Source organism: Diadema setosum, chromosome 3 (assembly GCF_964275005.1).
Source record: "Diadema setosum chromosome 3, eeDiaSeto1, whole genome shotgun sequence".
Taxonomy (NCBI): domain Eukaryota; kingdom Metazoa; phylum Echinodermata; class Echinoidea; order Diadematoida; family Diadematidae; genus Diadema; species Diadema setosum.
This window is the reverse complement of record NC_092687.1, coordinates 33,918,143-33,934,270: the sequence shown is the minus strand read 5'-3', so window position 1 is coordinate 33,934,270 and position 16,128 is coordinate 33,918,143. Positions and strand designations below refer to the sequence as shown.

General features: G+C 37.1%; 1 protein-coding gene across 1 annotated transcript in view; it reads right to left on the bottom strand.

Annotated features, from left to right (window-relative positions):
- LOC140246801 (uncharacterized) overlaps nt 1-8,317 on the bottom strand; it is a 112,619-nt gene extending 104,302 nt beyond the window's left edge. Inside the window, exons 1-2 of the mRNA XM_072326133.1 lie at nt 8,026-8,317; nt 2,682-2,783 (exon numbers count right to left, since the gene is read on the bottom strand). Of these exons, the coding sequence (XP_072182234.1) occupies nt 2,682-2,783; nt 8,026-8,317 (394 nt within the window). The remainder of the gene's footprint in view (nt 1-2,681; nt 2,784-8,025) is intronic.
- Nucleotides 8,318-16,128: the final 7,811 nt, after the last annotated feature.

Genomic DNA, 16,128 nt, shown 5'->3' with positions numbered 1-16,128 from the left:
AGCCAAAGGTAAAATGCACCTTCGCCATCAAAGCAAGATGGTGTCCCACTCGAAAACGTTTTAATCATCACGGACGTTCTTTTTTTCTTGGAGGTTTGTCTAAAAATATAATTTCGGTTCCTATTTGACAAAGGATGGACAGAAACTCAAAACAAACATATTATCGTGTTGCTAGATCTTACTTGATTACGACCCAGAACAATATCGCCAATAACGTTTCATGGGCTACGATCTTTATTAGAAAATAGCGGAGGCACGTCCGTGATGAAAACTGAGTATAATTTTGCATAAAAGAATATTACGTCCCATGTACAGCCAGCAGACGTACAATTTTTGCAGGATATGTTCATTAGGTGGAACACCAAATTTTCGTATACGTTACAGTTGGGACAACAAAGTAGAATTTGCAGCAGCGATAGAAATAAAAGAATCACGGACGTTCGTCTGTTTAGGACTTTGATATTTCAATTGTTCTCTGTGATTTTATACGTGCTCATAAAGTTCTTATAATTTTGTGGTACATACCCATGATATGTCAGATCCAGAACATGGTCAGATATTAGATGCCACGTACCATTAAACATGCACATCATTAGTTTGAAAAACAAAACTTATTGTCAAAATAGCGTTTTTAGCGTATTTTTACGCTTTAAGTCCATGTCAAATGAAAAATATCAGGCAAAAGTCAACCAAACCATATATTTCCTGAAAGGAAATTTACCAATCTTTGAGATGACATGAAAAAATCTGGTTTCTTAGATCATCCTGGCGTGTTCTAAGGGAAAGAATGTCATAAGGTACGGAAATTGGCAATTGTACATCGTTCAAAATTTTTACCCATATATATATATATATATGTGACAATGCACCTCAAAACAAACAAAAAATCGCCAGAAATGATTTTTTAGTTAAGACTATATTCTGAAAGAGCAGACTTTAAGCTTTAAAATGATGTATACTTCAAATCAAATGGACTCTCCTAACCTATCTAAATATTGGAAAGAAAGCACAAACTCAGGAAAAGCGTGAACTGAGAAAAGAGGCTCTGAAGTACAGTGTCTATTCAAGCGCTTAATCTTTACCAAACCGTGCTGGCTGTGTGATGAATGGGACAAAAAGACAGGAATTAAACCACCGGAGTAACAACAATGAAGGGATTATCAGATTAAACTGAAATTAAACATGCCTCATTAAAGGGACTGTACAGTACTGGTTGAGGTAGGGATTCATGTTTTGAACATTTCTAAGTGAGATGATGAAAAACCTCTTATTAAATATGACAGAGCATGTAATTTTAAGAAGGATTCAACGTTTATTTGATGAAAATTTGGTTTTATATGGATGAGATATCCAAAAAAGTGCTAGTAATAAAAGGCGACATGCCCCAACTTTATTTTTATCTCTTTGTTTCACCTTGTTTTTGGATATCTCAGCCATTTCAAAAACCGATTTTCATCGAATAAACTTTTGATATCTCTTAGAACTGCATGCTCTTTGACATCTCATAGAGTGGTTTCTGAACATCTCACAAAACGTTAAAAGCTAAATCTTCACCTCGACCAGAACTGTACACACCCTTTCACTTATTCTGTCCATAATCAAGGCCAACTTTCAAAGCAGTAGCTGTATCCTCCAAAAGTTATTAGAGTTGTAAGTGAAGAGTGAAGACAAGGTTTTTTTTTTCAGAAATGAAAAAGGGATTCTAAAGACACACCTAATCACACTATTCTACCAAAAAAATGTTCGAGATAAAACTGCTTAAAAACACACTTTCCTGCCCGTTTTATGGTACCAAAATTTAGCATAATGTAAAAGAAGACCTGCTCTTTCAGAAAATATGAAAAAGTCAAGTTCAGCTAGGTTGACCCATTTCACTTATTTTCAGTCCTCACGCAAAATCAGTGTGTGCGACTTTATGTTCGTTTTGAGGTGCACGGTCACATATATATATATATATATATATATATATATATATATATGTGTGTGTGTATGTGTGTGTGTATGTGTATGTTTGTGTGTGTGTGTATTCAGTTTGATGTCATGTCATGTTTTGCAGATTTATTTTTACAAGGAATTGTTATAATTAGGATGGAATAATCTAGGTCATACCAAGATATTGGCAATGCCCTAGCAGCAACAATAACAAACAAATGTGCACGGCGAATGCCCCACTTCTCCCTTGCTGACCACTATTCAATTTTGAATGAATAATTGTCATTGGTCCTATACATTCAAACATTTTTTTTTCCCCTCTTTTTTTTAACTCACGCTCACCGGAATAATACACTCTTCCCTTTTTGTTTTCTTCTCACAGGCTCTATCTTCTGATTTCTTTTTTGTCTGTTCTTCTTTGTATTAATTTTTGGCTATTTTTCTCTGTGTGTCTCAAGAATACTGTATTCATAATTTTTTTCTTTCTTTTCTGTTTCAATGGAATTTCTAAGGGGAAAGATGGAAGTGTCTGAAAAAGTTGTATTATATCGATGACGTCATCAATATTCTTCATATGAATTTCATTCTGCTTTGTTCTTTACCAGATAAGATTTAGATAATGATTTATAATGAACAATAATAATGTCACTATTCATCTTTATCATTGTTATTCTTATTGTTAGTCTTCATCTTCTTCTTATCATTATTATCATTATAAGTAATTTCATCCAAGTTAACGTGTCCCATACAGGTGAGTTGATCCATGGTGAGCCATGACTCACGGTAATACTTCTTCAGTTCTTCCTTGTTTTGCTGTACGTGTTTCTCCTCAAGCAACGGCTTGCTTGATGCTGATTTTGGAAAAGACCAAAAAAAAAAAAAATCAGCTGCAGAGAAATTAATCATGATACGTCTAAAAGTTAATGAATTATGCATAATATGTTACCGTTTATATCATTAGATGGGTGAGAATTTTGCACGATGTACAATTGCCAATTTTCGCACCTTATGACACTCTTTCCCTTGGAACACAACAGGATGATCTAAGAAACCAAATTCGTTCATGTCATCTCAAAGCCTGGTCAATATCTTTTCAGGAAATTCATGGGTTGGTGTACTTTTGACTGATATTTTGCATTTGAAAAGTACTTCAAACGCAAAGATACGGCAAAAATGATATTTTCACAATTATTTCTTTGTTTTTCAAACCAATGATTCCACTTTTAAATGAACGTAGCATCTATGATCTGACCATGTTCTGAATCTGACATATCATTGGAATGTACCGCAAAATTAAAAGAACTCTTTGAGCACGAATAAAATTACCGAGAACAATTACAATATCAATGTCCTAGACAGGCGAACGTCCGTGATGCTTCTTTCTCTATTGCTGCTGCAAATTCTACTTTGTTGTCTCAACTGTAATGTACATTTTTTTTTTTTTTTTGGTGTTCCACCTAATGTACATATCCTGCAAAAATATGTACGTCTGCTGGCTTTGCATGGGATGGAATATTCTTTTACGTAAAATACTCAGTTTTCGTCACTGACATGCGTCCGCTACTTACTAATAAAGATCGTAGCCCATTAAACGTTAACTTGATTGGCGATATTGTTGTGAGTCGTAATCAACTAAGATCTAGTCACACGATAATATGTTTGTTTTGAGTTTCGGTTCATCCGTTGTCAAAATGCGAAGCGAAATTACATTTCAGACTAAACTCAGTGAAAAAAAAAAGAACGTCTGTGATGATTAAAACTTTATCGAGTGGGGCACCATCTTGCTTTAATGGCGAAGGTATACATTGTATCACTGGTTTTTTAGCCAAGGAGCTGCATGCCACGTTTGGAGCGGACTGGGGCTCGTCTGCAGTTTTTGGACCATACGATTCACCGAAAGGCAAGCAAATAATTAATATTTTCTCTTAAAATTCACCTTCCAATCCCTCTCTGAGCAATATATATGTTGGAAGGGTGTCAAATTTCTCATAATTTGCACTGACAATACCTTTTAATTTTTATTTTTTGAAAGAGTTAAAGGAAGGCTAATTACTTTCTGTCGATTAGTTAACCCGTCCTGGAACATGACCCTTGTAGTAGAACGAACGTCCTGGACAATTTCAGTGAACGTCCGTCACGTATACAATCCGACCGACAGGGATAACTTGTCTCGAAAGTATCCTTTATTCTTTAAAACCTTTAGCTCCAATGGCGACAAATTAAGTTTTACAAAGTAAACAATGATCTTAGATCAGTAGTTTCAGAATTTTTAAGTCGGTACGTAATCATGATCACCAAACAGGTAAAAAAATTACTCGCAATTTTACGCTTGTTTTCCCTGTAATTATAATGTATTATGAAAACAGCTAAACACTGAAAACCAAGTTATATGAAAATGGAATTTTGCGTGATATGTAGTGCATTTGAATTTCTTTTTGATGAGGTTTTGGACACAATTTGCACTTTGAAGGGCTTTTTACACTTGTAAATGTTTGCTTTTAGTCCCACCGTTGGTACGGGATTATCCTTTGCCCACTGTCTGTGTACACTCGTTTCTGCCAAAGTGGGCTGGCCCCACCGATAATCCCGTACTATCTGGCCCTGCAAAATAGCAGGGTTAGCACCGCAATTGCGGTGTCAAGCAAGTGAGTGTAAACAGAACGAAAAAATAATCCGGGGCTAAACGACGGAGACGAAGTCCGACCCCCACTGACCAATCAGAAATGAGATAATCAAGTGCTGCCGGTGCGTGCGTGTACGTGTACAGTGCACAACGTAATCATGAATATTCATGTGGTTTGGAAAGTACCGGACTAAGAAATATGAGTGTAAAAAGGTCAATTTTCTCCTTAGCCCCGGACAAGAGCTTAGTACGGGACTAATTAGGATTAAAGTATGCGAAGTGAAATAGGATGTCGAAATATTGAGTTTCTGTAAAATGCGCCTAACATAGAGAAAGTGTTTTGCGAAACAGTAATATTTCAACAGAAATTACGAATTTGGTTAAATCAACAATTGTCTACCATTGCGTACAGCTTAATTAATATTTTGCAAACACATTCACATATCCCTTAAGATACTTCGTTACAATTTTGAACTGAATCAGATTATTGCAAGCTATGTCAAATGGTATTCGACTTAATGTATGTACAGTATTATTCCTGACGGACGTTCGCTGGTCTGGACATGGTAAATTTCCGAGGTGAATAAAATTTGTTCCCCAGGGAAAATCTTAGTATAATTAGGTTCACATTGAAGCTTGAATTGAATTGAACTCTTTCATGAATGATAAATGGTTTTGAGTAATTCGTACTTCATTTGGTGTAGTTTTGGCTCAATTGTACATCGTTCAAAGTTCTGACCCATATACTGTTTATATATATATGTATATACATATATATAATATATATATATATATATACAAATGTGTGTGTGTGTTCTTTTTGATCAGTGACTATCAGGAAAGTCTGATACAGTATTCCATCACGGACAAAACACAGCTACTGGCTGGGATGTCTATATGGGAGTCGGAGATGTGAGGTTGCGTCAGTGAAAGATAAGATGAGGTGGGTCTCAAAGCTGTTTATCTTCGTGATAGTAAATCGGAGGACGGCGTTGGCAAAATACCATTGAGAAGCTATCAAGGATTCATGTTTGCATTTTTTTTTTACATTGAAATCATCCTTTCATCTTTGGCTCTTCATGGAGGGAACCATATCTATGCGTCCGTCGTTGCTACGCCAAACACGCACAGGCACAGTGCGCGATTACCACGCACTGTCGCAGCAACTACCAGACTACACGCATTCCATCACAAGCAGGTTAGTTTTGAAATCCCTCCGACCAGAAGCAGGCGTATACCCTTGTGTGTATGTCTGCAACAGGGACGGATTTTAATCTAACATCATATCGCATCCTGGTCGCTGATGAAGAATGCGATGACTCACCCGTTTGGTGCCTTCTTTCTAAAACATGCGCTTTCCTCGCCAGGATAAAGCGTTTTCTATTTATAGATGTATGACATTTTAGTTTTTTGTAACATATATACATTTCACTTAGATAATTTCGTTTCATTTCATAAGTTTTTCACACATATCATAAAGTGTTGTATTTACAACATCCATCCTCGACGACGTCTATCAACACTGAAGCAAGAGTTAGAAGTCCAGAATATACAAAAAGAAAAACATTTTCATGACACAAATTCGTATGAAATCATTCTCAAGGCTATTAGATTCATGGCAGATAAAAGTAATACAATAGTGTGTGGAGGGAACCTGTAAAGAAGCAGATGCTTGTGAGAGTTATTTTCCGGAAAGAAAGTCAAACATATGTATCATTATTATTAGTAGTATTCATGATTTCTTATTCATCATTAGTTTTATTATTACTTTTATTTGTATATGTACACACACCTATATATATATATATATATATATATAGAGAGAGAGAGAGAGAGAGAGAGAGAGAGGAGAGCGGCAGATATAACGCCATTCGAGATTTTCTAGAGACTCTTATTTACGTTACCTGCCTACATTTTCATATTCAGATTACTCTTTCTTCTCTCTTCAGTTATTCTTTTTTTTTTATTGGTACTCTCTTTTTGTACACCACTTTTCCATCACTCAATGCACTATTTAAAAAATGTACATGTATTTTATTTCTTCGCTGGATTACGTAAAAAAGACAAAATAACTGAGATTGGAGTAAGATCGAATGTTGTCATCTACTGGCCTTTCGAAAAGTAAGGGCAAAGACTCCAGGGAAGCTTTGTTGTTGGCTTTATGCTCAAAGCACCAATTAATTACGGATCACAATAAATAGCAACCACTTCGTAAGAGGGGAGTCATGCGTAAGAGACAACATAATAACACTAAGTGGTTGTGAAGGATATAAACACATTCAACAGAAAATAATGACCAAAAATATGTATAACAATATCTTTATGACCATTGGTTATAATGCTCTTTGCCATATCTCTTGAATATTCAAATGTTAGATTATCGAAATCTCAGCAAAAATCAGATGCACTCTACGAGATATCTGTAGCTTGTTTTACAGTCTTCTTTTTTTTTTTTCACGGAACATAATAATCCAAAGTGTATAACAAAAATAAAAATGATGTTTTTGTTCCCAGCTGTCAACAGTTCGTTTATGTAAGACGTATTGAATTTGGGTTTAAAACTGCGTCCAATTTTGTATATCGTGATACAGTTATTTTTATTTATTTTTTTTTTTTAAGAATGCACAAGGATATTGAAATCTAAGGAATCCCTGAAACTATTTCCAGTAAATAATAAGTTGCTTTTGCTTAGGGATACAAAGCATCATGAAAGTTTAACTAATACTTCCTCTATCCAGCATACATTGTGTGAACAATCGGAATGTGTTATGAAAAAAAAAAAAAGAATCTCGGTAGGCGAGGAATATCTTCAGGAGTTATTGTTTTTTAGTGTGGTTTTCTTTTTTTTTTTTTTTACATTTCTTCTAGCATTATCAGGATGTAAATCGGAATGAAACTCAAATATACAAGATGCTTAACTAAATGCAAAATGTTATTAATCACATCAGTGAACGTTGTAATCATATGCAGTACGAGTGTACAGGAAATAATAATAGAGAAAAATGTATATAATAAAAGTACAAATTCCCTGGACTTTTTACTGGCATAGTTTAAAGGTTATACTATTCCCTTTCTGAAAGAGATAATTCTAGTGATTTCTAATTATGCTAGAAAAGTGAAAATCCGTTGAATTTTCTGAATATTTTCTTTGTATCGTATAGTACATGCATGGTGCCATGAACTGTAGTAGTCTTCTGAATTAGCTGTATTGTCACCAATACTTCAAAAATTTGTAATTTTTGAACGGATTGTCAAATTTTCCTTAAACTTTCACTGATGCATTCTACTTGTATTGCTGCATTCACTCATTCGACATGTATCTTGGAGGTTCATTTTCTCAGAAATCTTCTGATGATGGTTGTATATTTGGTTACTCTTGTCAGGACTACCGCACCTTTCAAGACTGCACAACCGCCGGCGGGAGGGCGCTTTACAAGTCTCTAACCCGGTATAGCAGTATGATGACTAACCTGATGGTAGATGTGTTTCAGCAATCCGAACTAGCTTGGCTCTCATCAGAGCCTCTCTTAGGTCCGATCGAAGTGACGATGGACTCACTCTGTGACTCCACTTCCAAAGCATCCTTTCAGTTCCATAGCTTGTTATTTCATCGTAACGACTGTTAGTTCGTATGAAGTTCTTGATATCTCCCACGGCGAAGCCCAACTCTTTCCCAAGGTCCTCAATGGCTTCATCGTCTGGGATATCTCTTGCAATGGCTTTCAGAACGGAGTCCACATCACACGACTGTTTTTCAGCCATCCTGTATTGCAGTTGTACTTTGCAAAAAAAAAAAAAAAAAAAAAGTAGCGCCTATTCACTTTTTGTACGCTTTATTTGCATTAATTTGAATAAACATCAGTGCTTTAATTGTGATTCTTAAACCTGACGCAAATCATGGTAGCCCTGATCAATGCCTATAATAAGGAATAGTGTTCTTTAATGGAAAACATCAATGCGTTTTTATCTATATGAAATGTATAATAATGGGTAGTCACGAAGAACGTCGAATAAAGACACACTTTTGCCAGTATGTGGTTCATTGCATGTCTTATCGCTTTACAGGGGACATGCCCGATAGTATCCCATTGCATTGCAAGCTATTTTCCTTGAAGTATGTGCTTATATTATGTGTTAAAGCGCCCCTCAGAGTTTCGTCCAAGTATGATTTAAACAAACTAAATCTTCAGAGTTTTTTGTCGTAGTATACCGTACATACAATATATGATCACCACGTCAAGTAAGCCCTCACCATCCAGTACACCGGTGAAACACTCATAAATCATTTGTTAAATATCGATCCATACACCAAACTTTTCTTTTCACGTATCTGAGCATTACTTTGAAAATGTGTCACACTTATATAACCTGACAGTTTTAGCTCTTTCATTATGTAATAATCACCAATGTTAAATAGCTCATTTCTGCGAAGGCCTTTTTCTTCTTCTTCTTCTTCTTCTTCTTCTTCGATTTTTCCTTTTTTTAGGGGGATTATTTCGCTATAAATTGGAAGTAACTTAAAGCTTGTACACTGTTTACCTGAAGAGTGTTTTATTCATTAGTTATTTATTTTGTTTTGAGAGAGCAGCCATTGATATAATGTATATGTGTGACAATGCCCCAACTAGTTTATCGATGATTTGAATTGTGAAATTGGACATGCCAACAGTTACACGTACATTTATCTCCTGCCAAGTGTCATGGTATTTTTTTAAGAATTACCGTTGCTCAAGAGAAGTTTCTGAAGACTATAAGTTTAACTAAGCCAAAGCCATGTTTTTACTTTGTAATCTGATTTTGGCTTTAAAAACAAATGCTTGATTCAATCACTTTTTTTGTTATTGTTGTTGTTTGTTTGTTTACTTGTTTCTTTATAAGACATTGTATACGCATTTTAATACTCCGTGGCCATCAACATGGAGAGTAAGATATAGTTTGCTGGATTTCTGTATGAAAAAAAAAAATAATATCCCATGTTGATGCAATGCGTAACTTACCTCCTATCATCAAACTGGGGTTGAAGCTGGTCACGCTTTGGAGCCTTGCTGGACGTTCCTTTCCTTTCAGGTGTTAAGCACGCTTTTTAGACATGATTTCCTGTGATGTTTTTACGAATGTGATGATAAAGGTACTGATTCCAGCGATGCCTGCAGACAGTAGACAAGACAGCTGAAGATGGTTCAGGGCGGTGAGATAATTCCTCCTCTACTGGTAATACCATAGTAGAGTAAACCACGTAGTCACGAAAAGGGAGTGGCTAGACCCAACTTATTCCGCGATCTGCAACGATAGACGAATGAAGATCAATTATTCTTATTTGGCGATATACTTAAAATGTGTTGGGACTGGGAACCTATTTAATTGAATTCAATTTCATTTCATTTATAAATTTCTGAATGGAAAGAAACGGTAGAAAAGAAAAAAAGGTCATTGTATTTTTGTTTTGTTTTTATAAACAAAAATAAATTCGAACAAAACTAAACTCTACGTGTATCTCAGAGTGGTTGCAGATAAAAAAAAAAACAAACATTAACATTGGTTCAGAGCGATTGAGAATAATGGAACAAACGTTGACCTTTCGGTTTCGGTTTTTTGTTTGCTTGTTTTTTGCTTGCATTCGGGGAGGGAAGGGGTGAGAGAGGTGTGTATGTGTGTGTGTGTGTGTGTGGGGGGGGGGGGGGGGCGTTACACTAACTCATACCGGCAGGCAGGTCTCTGGCGTTGGAAATCCAATATGTAAACTGTTAAATGGAGTTGACACTACTGTTTCATAAAATAAACAAGGTAAGAAATTTTCAAAAGGAGACATAAGGTTCGGATTTTCTTCGTGACAGTGGCGCGTCAATTTCACTAATCAGTGCACTAATGTGCGGTAGCTCATCTAATCACTCAGGACAAGGTTCCTAAAAATGTATTCTATATGTTCACGGGGAAATATCTAGACGCGGTAACGTTATGTTTCGACCAGTTTGAAAGTTCTTCGAGAGAGCTTCGAAATATGAGAGTCTTCCTCGAAATACTCTATAGGATGGTGCCTATTAGAGCCTTTGAATACACGAATTCAACCTTCTCGTGTATAATGGTCTCTAACAGTAATTTTTGTATGTATTTATTATATTTTTGAAAACAGAATTCAAAACATTATATTTGCAAGATACAAACTATGAAACGCCCCTTCATGTTTTTTTTTTTTTTTCTAAATGTGTCCTTTTTACGGCACATTTTTGTAAATTGCATATTTTGGTACCAGCACATTTCAGTAAAATTACCAACTTATTGCTCCTCTCAAATCATTAAAAAAAAATGTAAGGGCAGTCAGTTTTCGTCCCCGCCGAATCAGTTCGGTAGTCTAAGAGGACTATGAAACCGCATGTTTGTGTGTGTGCGTGTGTGCATAGTAAGTGTGTTTAAAGTAATAAGATTTGCTTCCCCTCTGTGCCGATTTTGCTTCCTCTCTGTGCCGATTTTGCTTCTGATTGCTCTGAGTTATGAAAATAGGTATGGAGTCAGAAACTCCAACACAAAATTCTGAAATTCATAAAATGATGCAAATGTATGATTTTTTCCAGAATTGAAATTTAAGAGTGGGTTTTGATTCTGCTTATATTATCTTATAGGGCTTGGTTGGGACTACCAAAGTTCAATGAAGAATTCTAAAATTTATGAATTATGCAAATGTATGCAAATGCATGTAAAATTATGGGGAGTTGTTAATACTCGAAAATTCTACTATGTTTTATAGCGGATGTGATTGTTTTATCTTATTATAGGGCTTGGATGAGACTACCAATCCTAATCACAGTATTCAGCAAATAATTTATTATGGAACTTTATGAAGATGTATTCAGTTTTACAGTTTTTACCAAAATGCTTCTTCTCTTACATTTAACAGTGTATTTTTTATTCTGCGTGCCCATTTGAAAGGGCTATATTGGGACAACCAGATTTCAACACAGAATTCTGAATTTCATGATGTTAGCAAATCTTGGCATTTGAAAATGAAAATTATTGAACAAAAAAAAATGCTTCTTCGAGTTTTTACAATGGATTTTGATTTTCGTTGTTTTATCGGATTGCTTGATTGGCAATAAATCCCCAATTCGGGGACAAAGCACTGAATCCACGATGACACACATACGTCGCCCCCAATTAACACACCCACACGTATGCACAATTTAGCCTAAGATGTTGCCCCTTTTCGAATCTTGGTGTGTTGCGCAGATGGTTCTGTGATGTGCTTTCCCCGTACCATAGCCCCTGACAGTGGTCGTGAATTACCCTCCAACCTTCTAATCTCTGGTGAGAACCCACCCCCCCCCCCTCCAGGTCCATGGTACATGAATATAACTTGAATGACCCGGAAGCGTTTGGATACCACAGAGTGGGACCATGATTTGTCTCAGATAGCATAGGTTTTCCCGCCCAGTTTTATCAGATTTATATTCGAATAAATGAAAAGCCCTTCAAACGTGTCAAATTCGAACGACTTTAATAACTGCTCTACTCACACAATTAATTTCAATTCTTACACCCGTCACTTACACATCATGTCATTTTGAAAGCTTCTTTCTAATTGATTTGGAGAGAAATTCAGTCGGTTTTAAACCCTCAGTTGACAGTCTTTTTCGCGCCAGCTGGATAGACGTTCCACGTGTTTCTACGCGTCCCCTTTTAACTATGATATATTGGATTATGCAATTGAATTTTCACTTCAAAGTTTTATATGATCAGTTCATATTAATTTTATCGCATCCATTTCTTTCCTGTCCACCTTTCTCCCACTTTCAATTACACCCCCTCTATGGATGTAACAGTTAGGGAATGACCATACCCAGAACTTCTTATTATGTCCACTCCAACATGCCCATATCAACATAATTTTGATACCATTCTTACCCTCCTCGTGTCCATATCATGAGTTGCTACAACTCAGCTGTATACATGTACTTTAAAAAAATACAAGAGTAATAGCTATAAATGTAGCCTAGCTGGTCGGCAAATGTTTTATCCGGTAATCCTGTCCCAGATTTGAGATATCCATAAACTCTTTAGCGTGTAGCATTGCAAAGGTCATGTCCAAACTTACATGTATGTGTTTGAAAGTGGAGCTATACGAGGTATAGCTATAGTTCGAGGCAAAAATCCAAATTCGATGTAGGTTAAATTTTCTAATTAAAACGGATGAGTAACTACAAAGAATATATGCAACAACAAAATATGCCTATTGTTTGTAAATTTTCCTATTTTCCTTGTCGTGAATTTTAATTCCCTAACCTTCTTCACGGCGGTGCCGATGGAAATTTGAATGAATTTTACATGTATTTTGAATTGAACGCCCTTTCTCACGTTTATTTGATAAACTCGCCTGCTAATGAAATTAAATTGAATGAGCTAGTTACCTTCTTGAATGTTGATCTCGGCAATCATTCAAATACTCTCGAACTTGAATCATCCCATCGTTAGATCGAACAAAAAACTGATGAAATTTGGAGGGAAACCCTATTTTAGGTTTTCCCGGTTAATCTTATATTTTTGTCATTTAAGTTCCTGTTCCGAGCATTCGATTCCACGCACTCCACACTAAATTAGCAATCAAAGTCAAGATCCAGTCTTTCAAATTCACTATCGAAGCATTCAAATTCACTACCGGAACATTCAAATTCACCATCGGAGCATTGGCATTTAAAGGGCCTGGGGAGGAGTGTTCGGTTGTGCAAAACATGCGAAAGAGAAGGTGTTTTGGGTATAAAATGAAAGGTAGATATTTAACTTAACATGTGTCAAAATATCTTGGAAATCGAAATCTTCTCAAATGTTTTAAAAAGCGAAAAACAAAACATACTTTTCTGGAAAAAGATCCTTCGATACGATGGCGATACGTATTTGAATTGCGGAATACTGCTTGTTGACTGCGGACATCAAGCCAACTTACAGCGAAATCAAGCCAACATGCCGAGTGAGCTGCGGAACTACAGCTAGTAGTTAGAGCACGTTAGAGCAAGCTAGCTCTGACCGTTCGACGGCTGGCTGTGCCTATGGGCGCGGCGGCGAGCGCTGGCCGCATCATACACTTGCCATAAACTCGCAGCAGTGCAAGCTCGAGAGCTAGCTAGCTAGCTGTACGATCTTGCATGCTGTGTACGAGTGTATGAGTTCGCGTTGTGTTTTCATTTGATGAGAGCGCTATAACCTAAAATCAAAGGACTCCTAGATCCTCCGATTCTGATTCACATGTCCTTCTTCCAAGATACTATGAGAGATAGTTCTATCGTCGGAAGACTCGGTAGGCTACGTATCCTAAAAGCCATCAAACTCCATTACAAGATTCTTCATTGAGAAGTACGAGTACCGAAAGCGGGATAGGTGAACGCGGTACTACGTAGCCCGACCAGACGCCGGGCTATTTATACAGCGATCGACTGGGCTGTGCCTGTAGCTGTACGTAGAAACTTTTCCGGGTAAGGACACAGCCCAGTACGCAGTTACAGTAGCTGCCGTGCTTCGCACGGCGTCTGGTGACCTGGTCGGGCTACGTAGAAAAAAAAAAAATCAACGAAATCTCAATTATTGATTACAATTACACGAAACACAAACGGGTTGTGTTATTACATGTACATGTCATTCAATACATATCTTAAACTTTTCATGCACATTGTCAAGAAATGCAATCTTCATGGCAAACCCATTTTTTTTTTTTTTTTTAGTTCTTCAAAGATTTGAAACACAAGTAGGCTAGAAGTACCAGGTACCATGTTATATCTAAACTTGCATTGGATCTAACCAATAGTTCATTTTTATTACTGGTACAACTTGTCATGTATTCATAATTTCAAATGTGACTTAGTTGTATTAACATTTATTGTGGATGATTTTCTTCACAACTGACACATGCACTGAATAGGTTAGAAAATTGGTCATTGGTATGGCTTAGGCCTACCTTTTTTTCTGTATGAATAGGGTTAATTGGAATTATTTCACAGATACACACAAAAAATGTTGGGAATCAGATCATTTTCAGTCTTCTAGACTGAATAATAATATCAACAAAAAGATCTCCGACCTTGAGGATTCTGTCACAATGAACTCAGATAAGATTACGGAGCTGGAGCAGAGGAAAATCCCAGAAATGGAAAAAAAGATGGCGGAGGAAATCAACAGGCTACAGGAAAAGCTGACACTCATGGAGATCCACGGTAGACGTACAAATCTTCTCTTCTATGGTGTTGCTGAAACCCAGGATGAGCACGTTGACGACGTCCTTCGGGATACCTTCTCCTATCTTGGGATTGGGGACGCTGACAACATTGCCCTGGTTAATGCCCACCGCCTCCCACGCCGTGACAACGCTGCGAACCAGGCCAGCGGAGGTCCGTCCCATGACTCAGCTCCACGCGCTATCATTGCCAAGTTTGTGTACATGAGAGATCGCAACAAAATCCTGACCGCATTCGAAGACCGTCAACGCCAGCGACGACCACAAGGATCTCACGCCGCCACCGCGGACCAGAACCCGCGTAGGATCACAGTCCGCACAGACCTCCCTCCAGCTTTGAAAGCCAGAAGGAGCGTCCTGGCTAAAGCTGCCTACAACCTACGCAAAGAGAAGCACGTCTCTACGAAAATCTCAGTTGTCGGCTGTAATGTGCTGCTACACTGGAAGGAAAAGGGTACCTCCAGATGGAACCTGTATGAGGATTAACCTTTTGCTCATGTGAATCTTTTCTCTTGTGATCTAATTTACCTAAAATACTTTAATAGATACCTTTCGGTTAGCGAAGATCTCGATTTGTGCTAGCATCCTTACTTTGTAACCCCTTATCCATTTACTGTAAATAATAACACCGTTAACTGATTATTTCCAACAGTATCGCCTCTGATGAGCAATACTGTGCGACGATGAAGTTTTTTTCAACTCTCTACTGTCGTGTATCATTTTGACTATCACGAAGTGCCATAAAATTACTACATCCGTTACATTATCAAGCTGATACAGTTGGTTCTTTTAACACACTGTTCTTCTGTGTGTTGAGTGTGTTGATGTATAGTTAAGGCCTTTCCAATGTCACAGAGCCAAGCTTAATAGTCCCCAGAATGCCTGCTAGGTATTGAGTGTGTTGATGTCAGTGGTTGATGTATAGTTACGGCCTTTCCAAAGTCACATATCAAACCTCAGTCGCCTCAGAATGTCTACAAGGTTTTTCACCTATATAAACTATGTCACAACTTCTTTTCTGATATAGGAGTCTCTCGACTCCTCTCCTTATGTCTGCATTTTTGTAGCCTCATTTCAGCCGAATCCCTTTTTCTATTAGTCAAAAACTCCAACTTCCTAGCAATTAGTATGGCTTAATTGGCATTTCTAATTAGACCGGAGGGTAGGGTGGGTGGCCGTAAAACCGCGGAACCCGGTTTACGAAACTATGTTTGTCCTGAGCCTTTTCTTGATTGCGTATTTTTGTATACTAATATGCTCAAAGCTAGAGCCATTGTTGTTTTTGTACATAATTTTGGATCTACTTTTCTGTAAGAATGCGTATCAGTCAATTCTTACTTTGCAACCTCGTAACAATTAT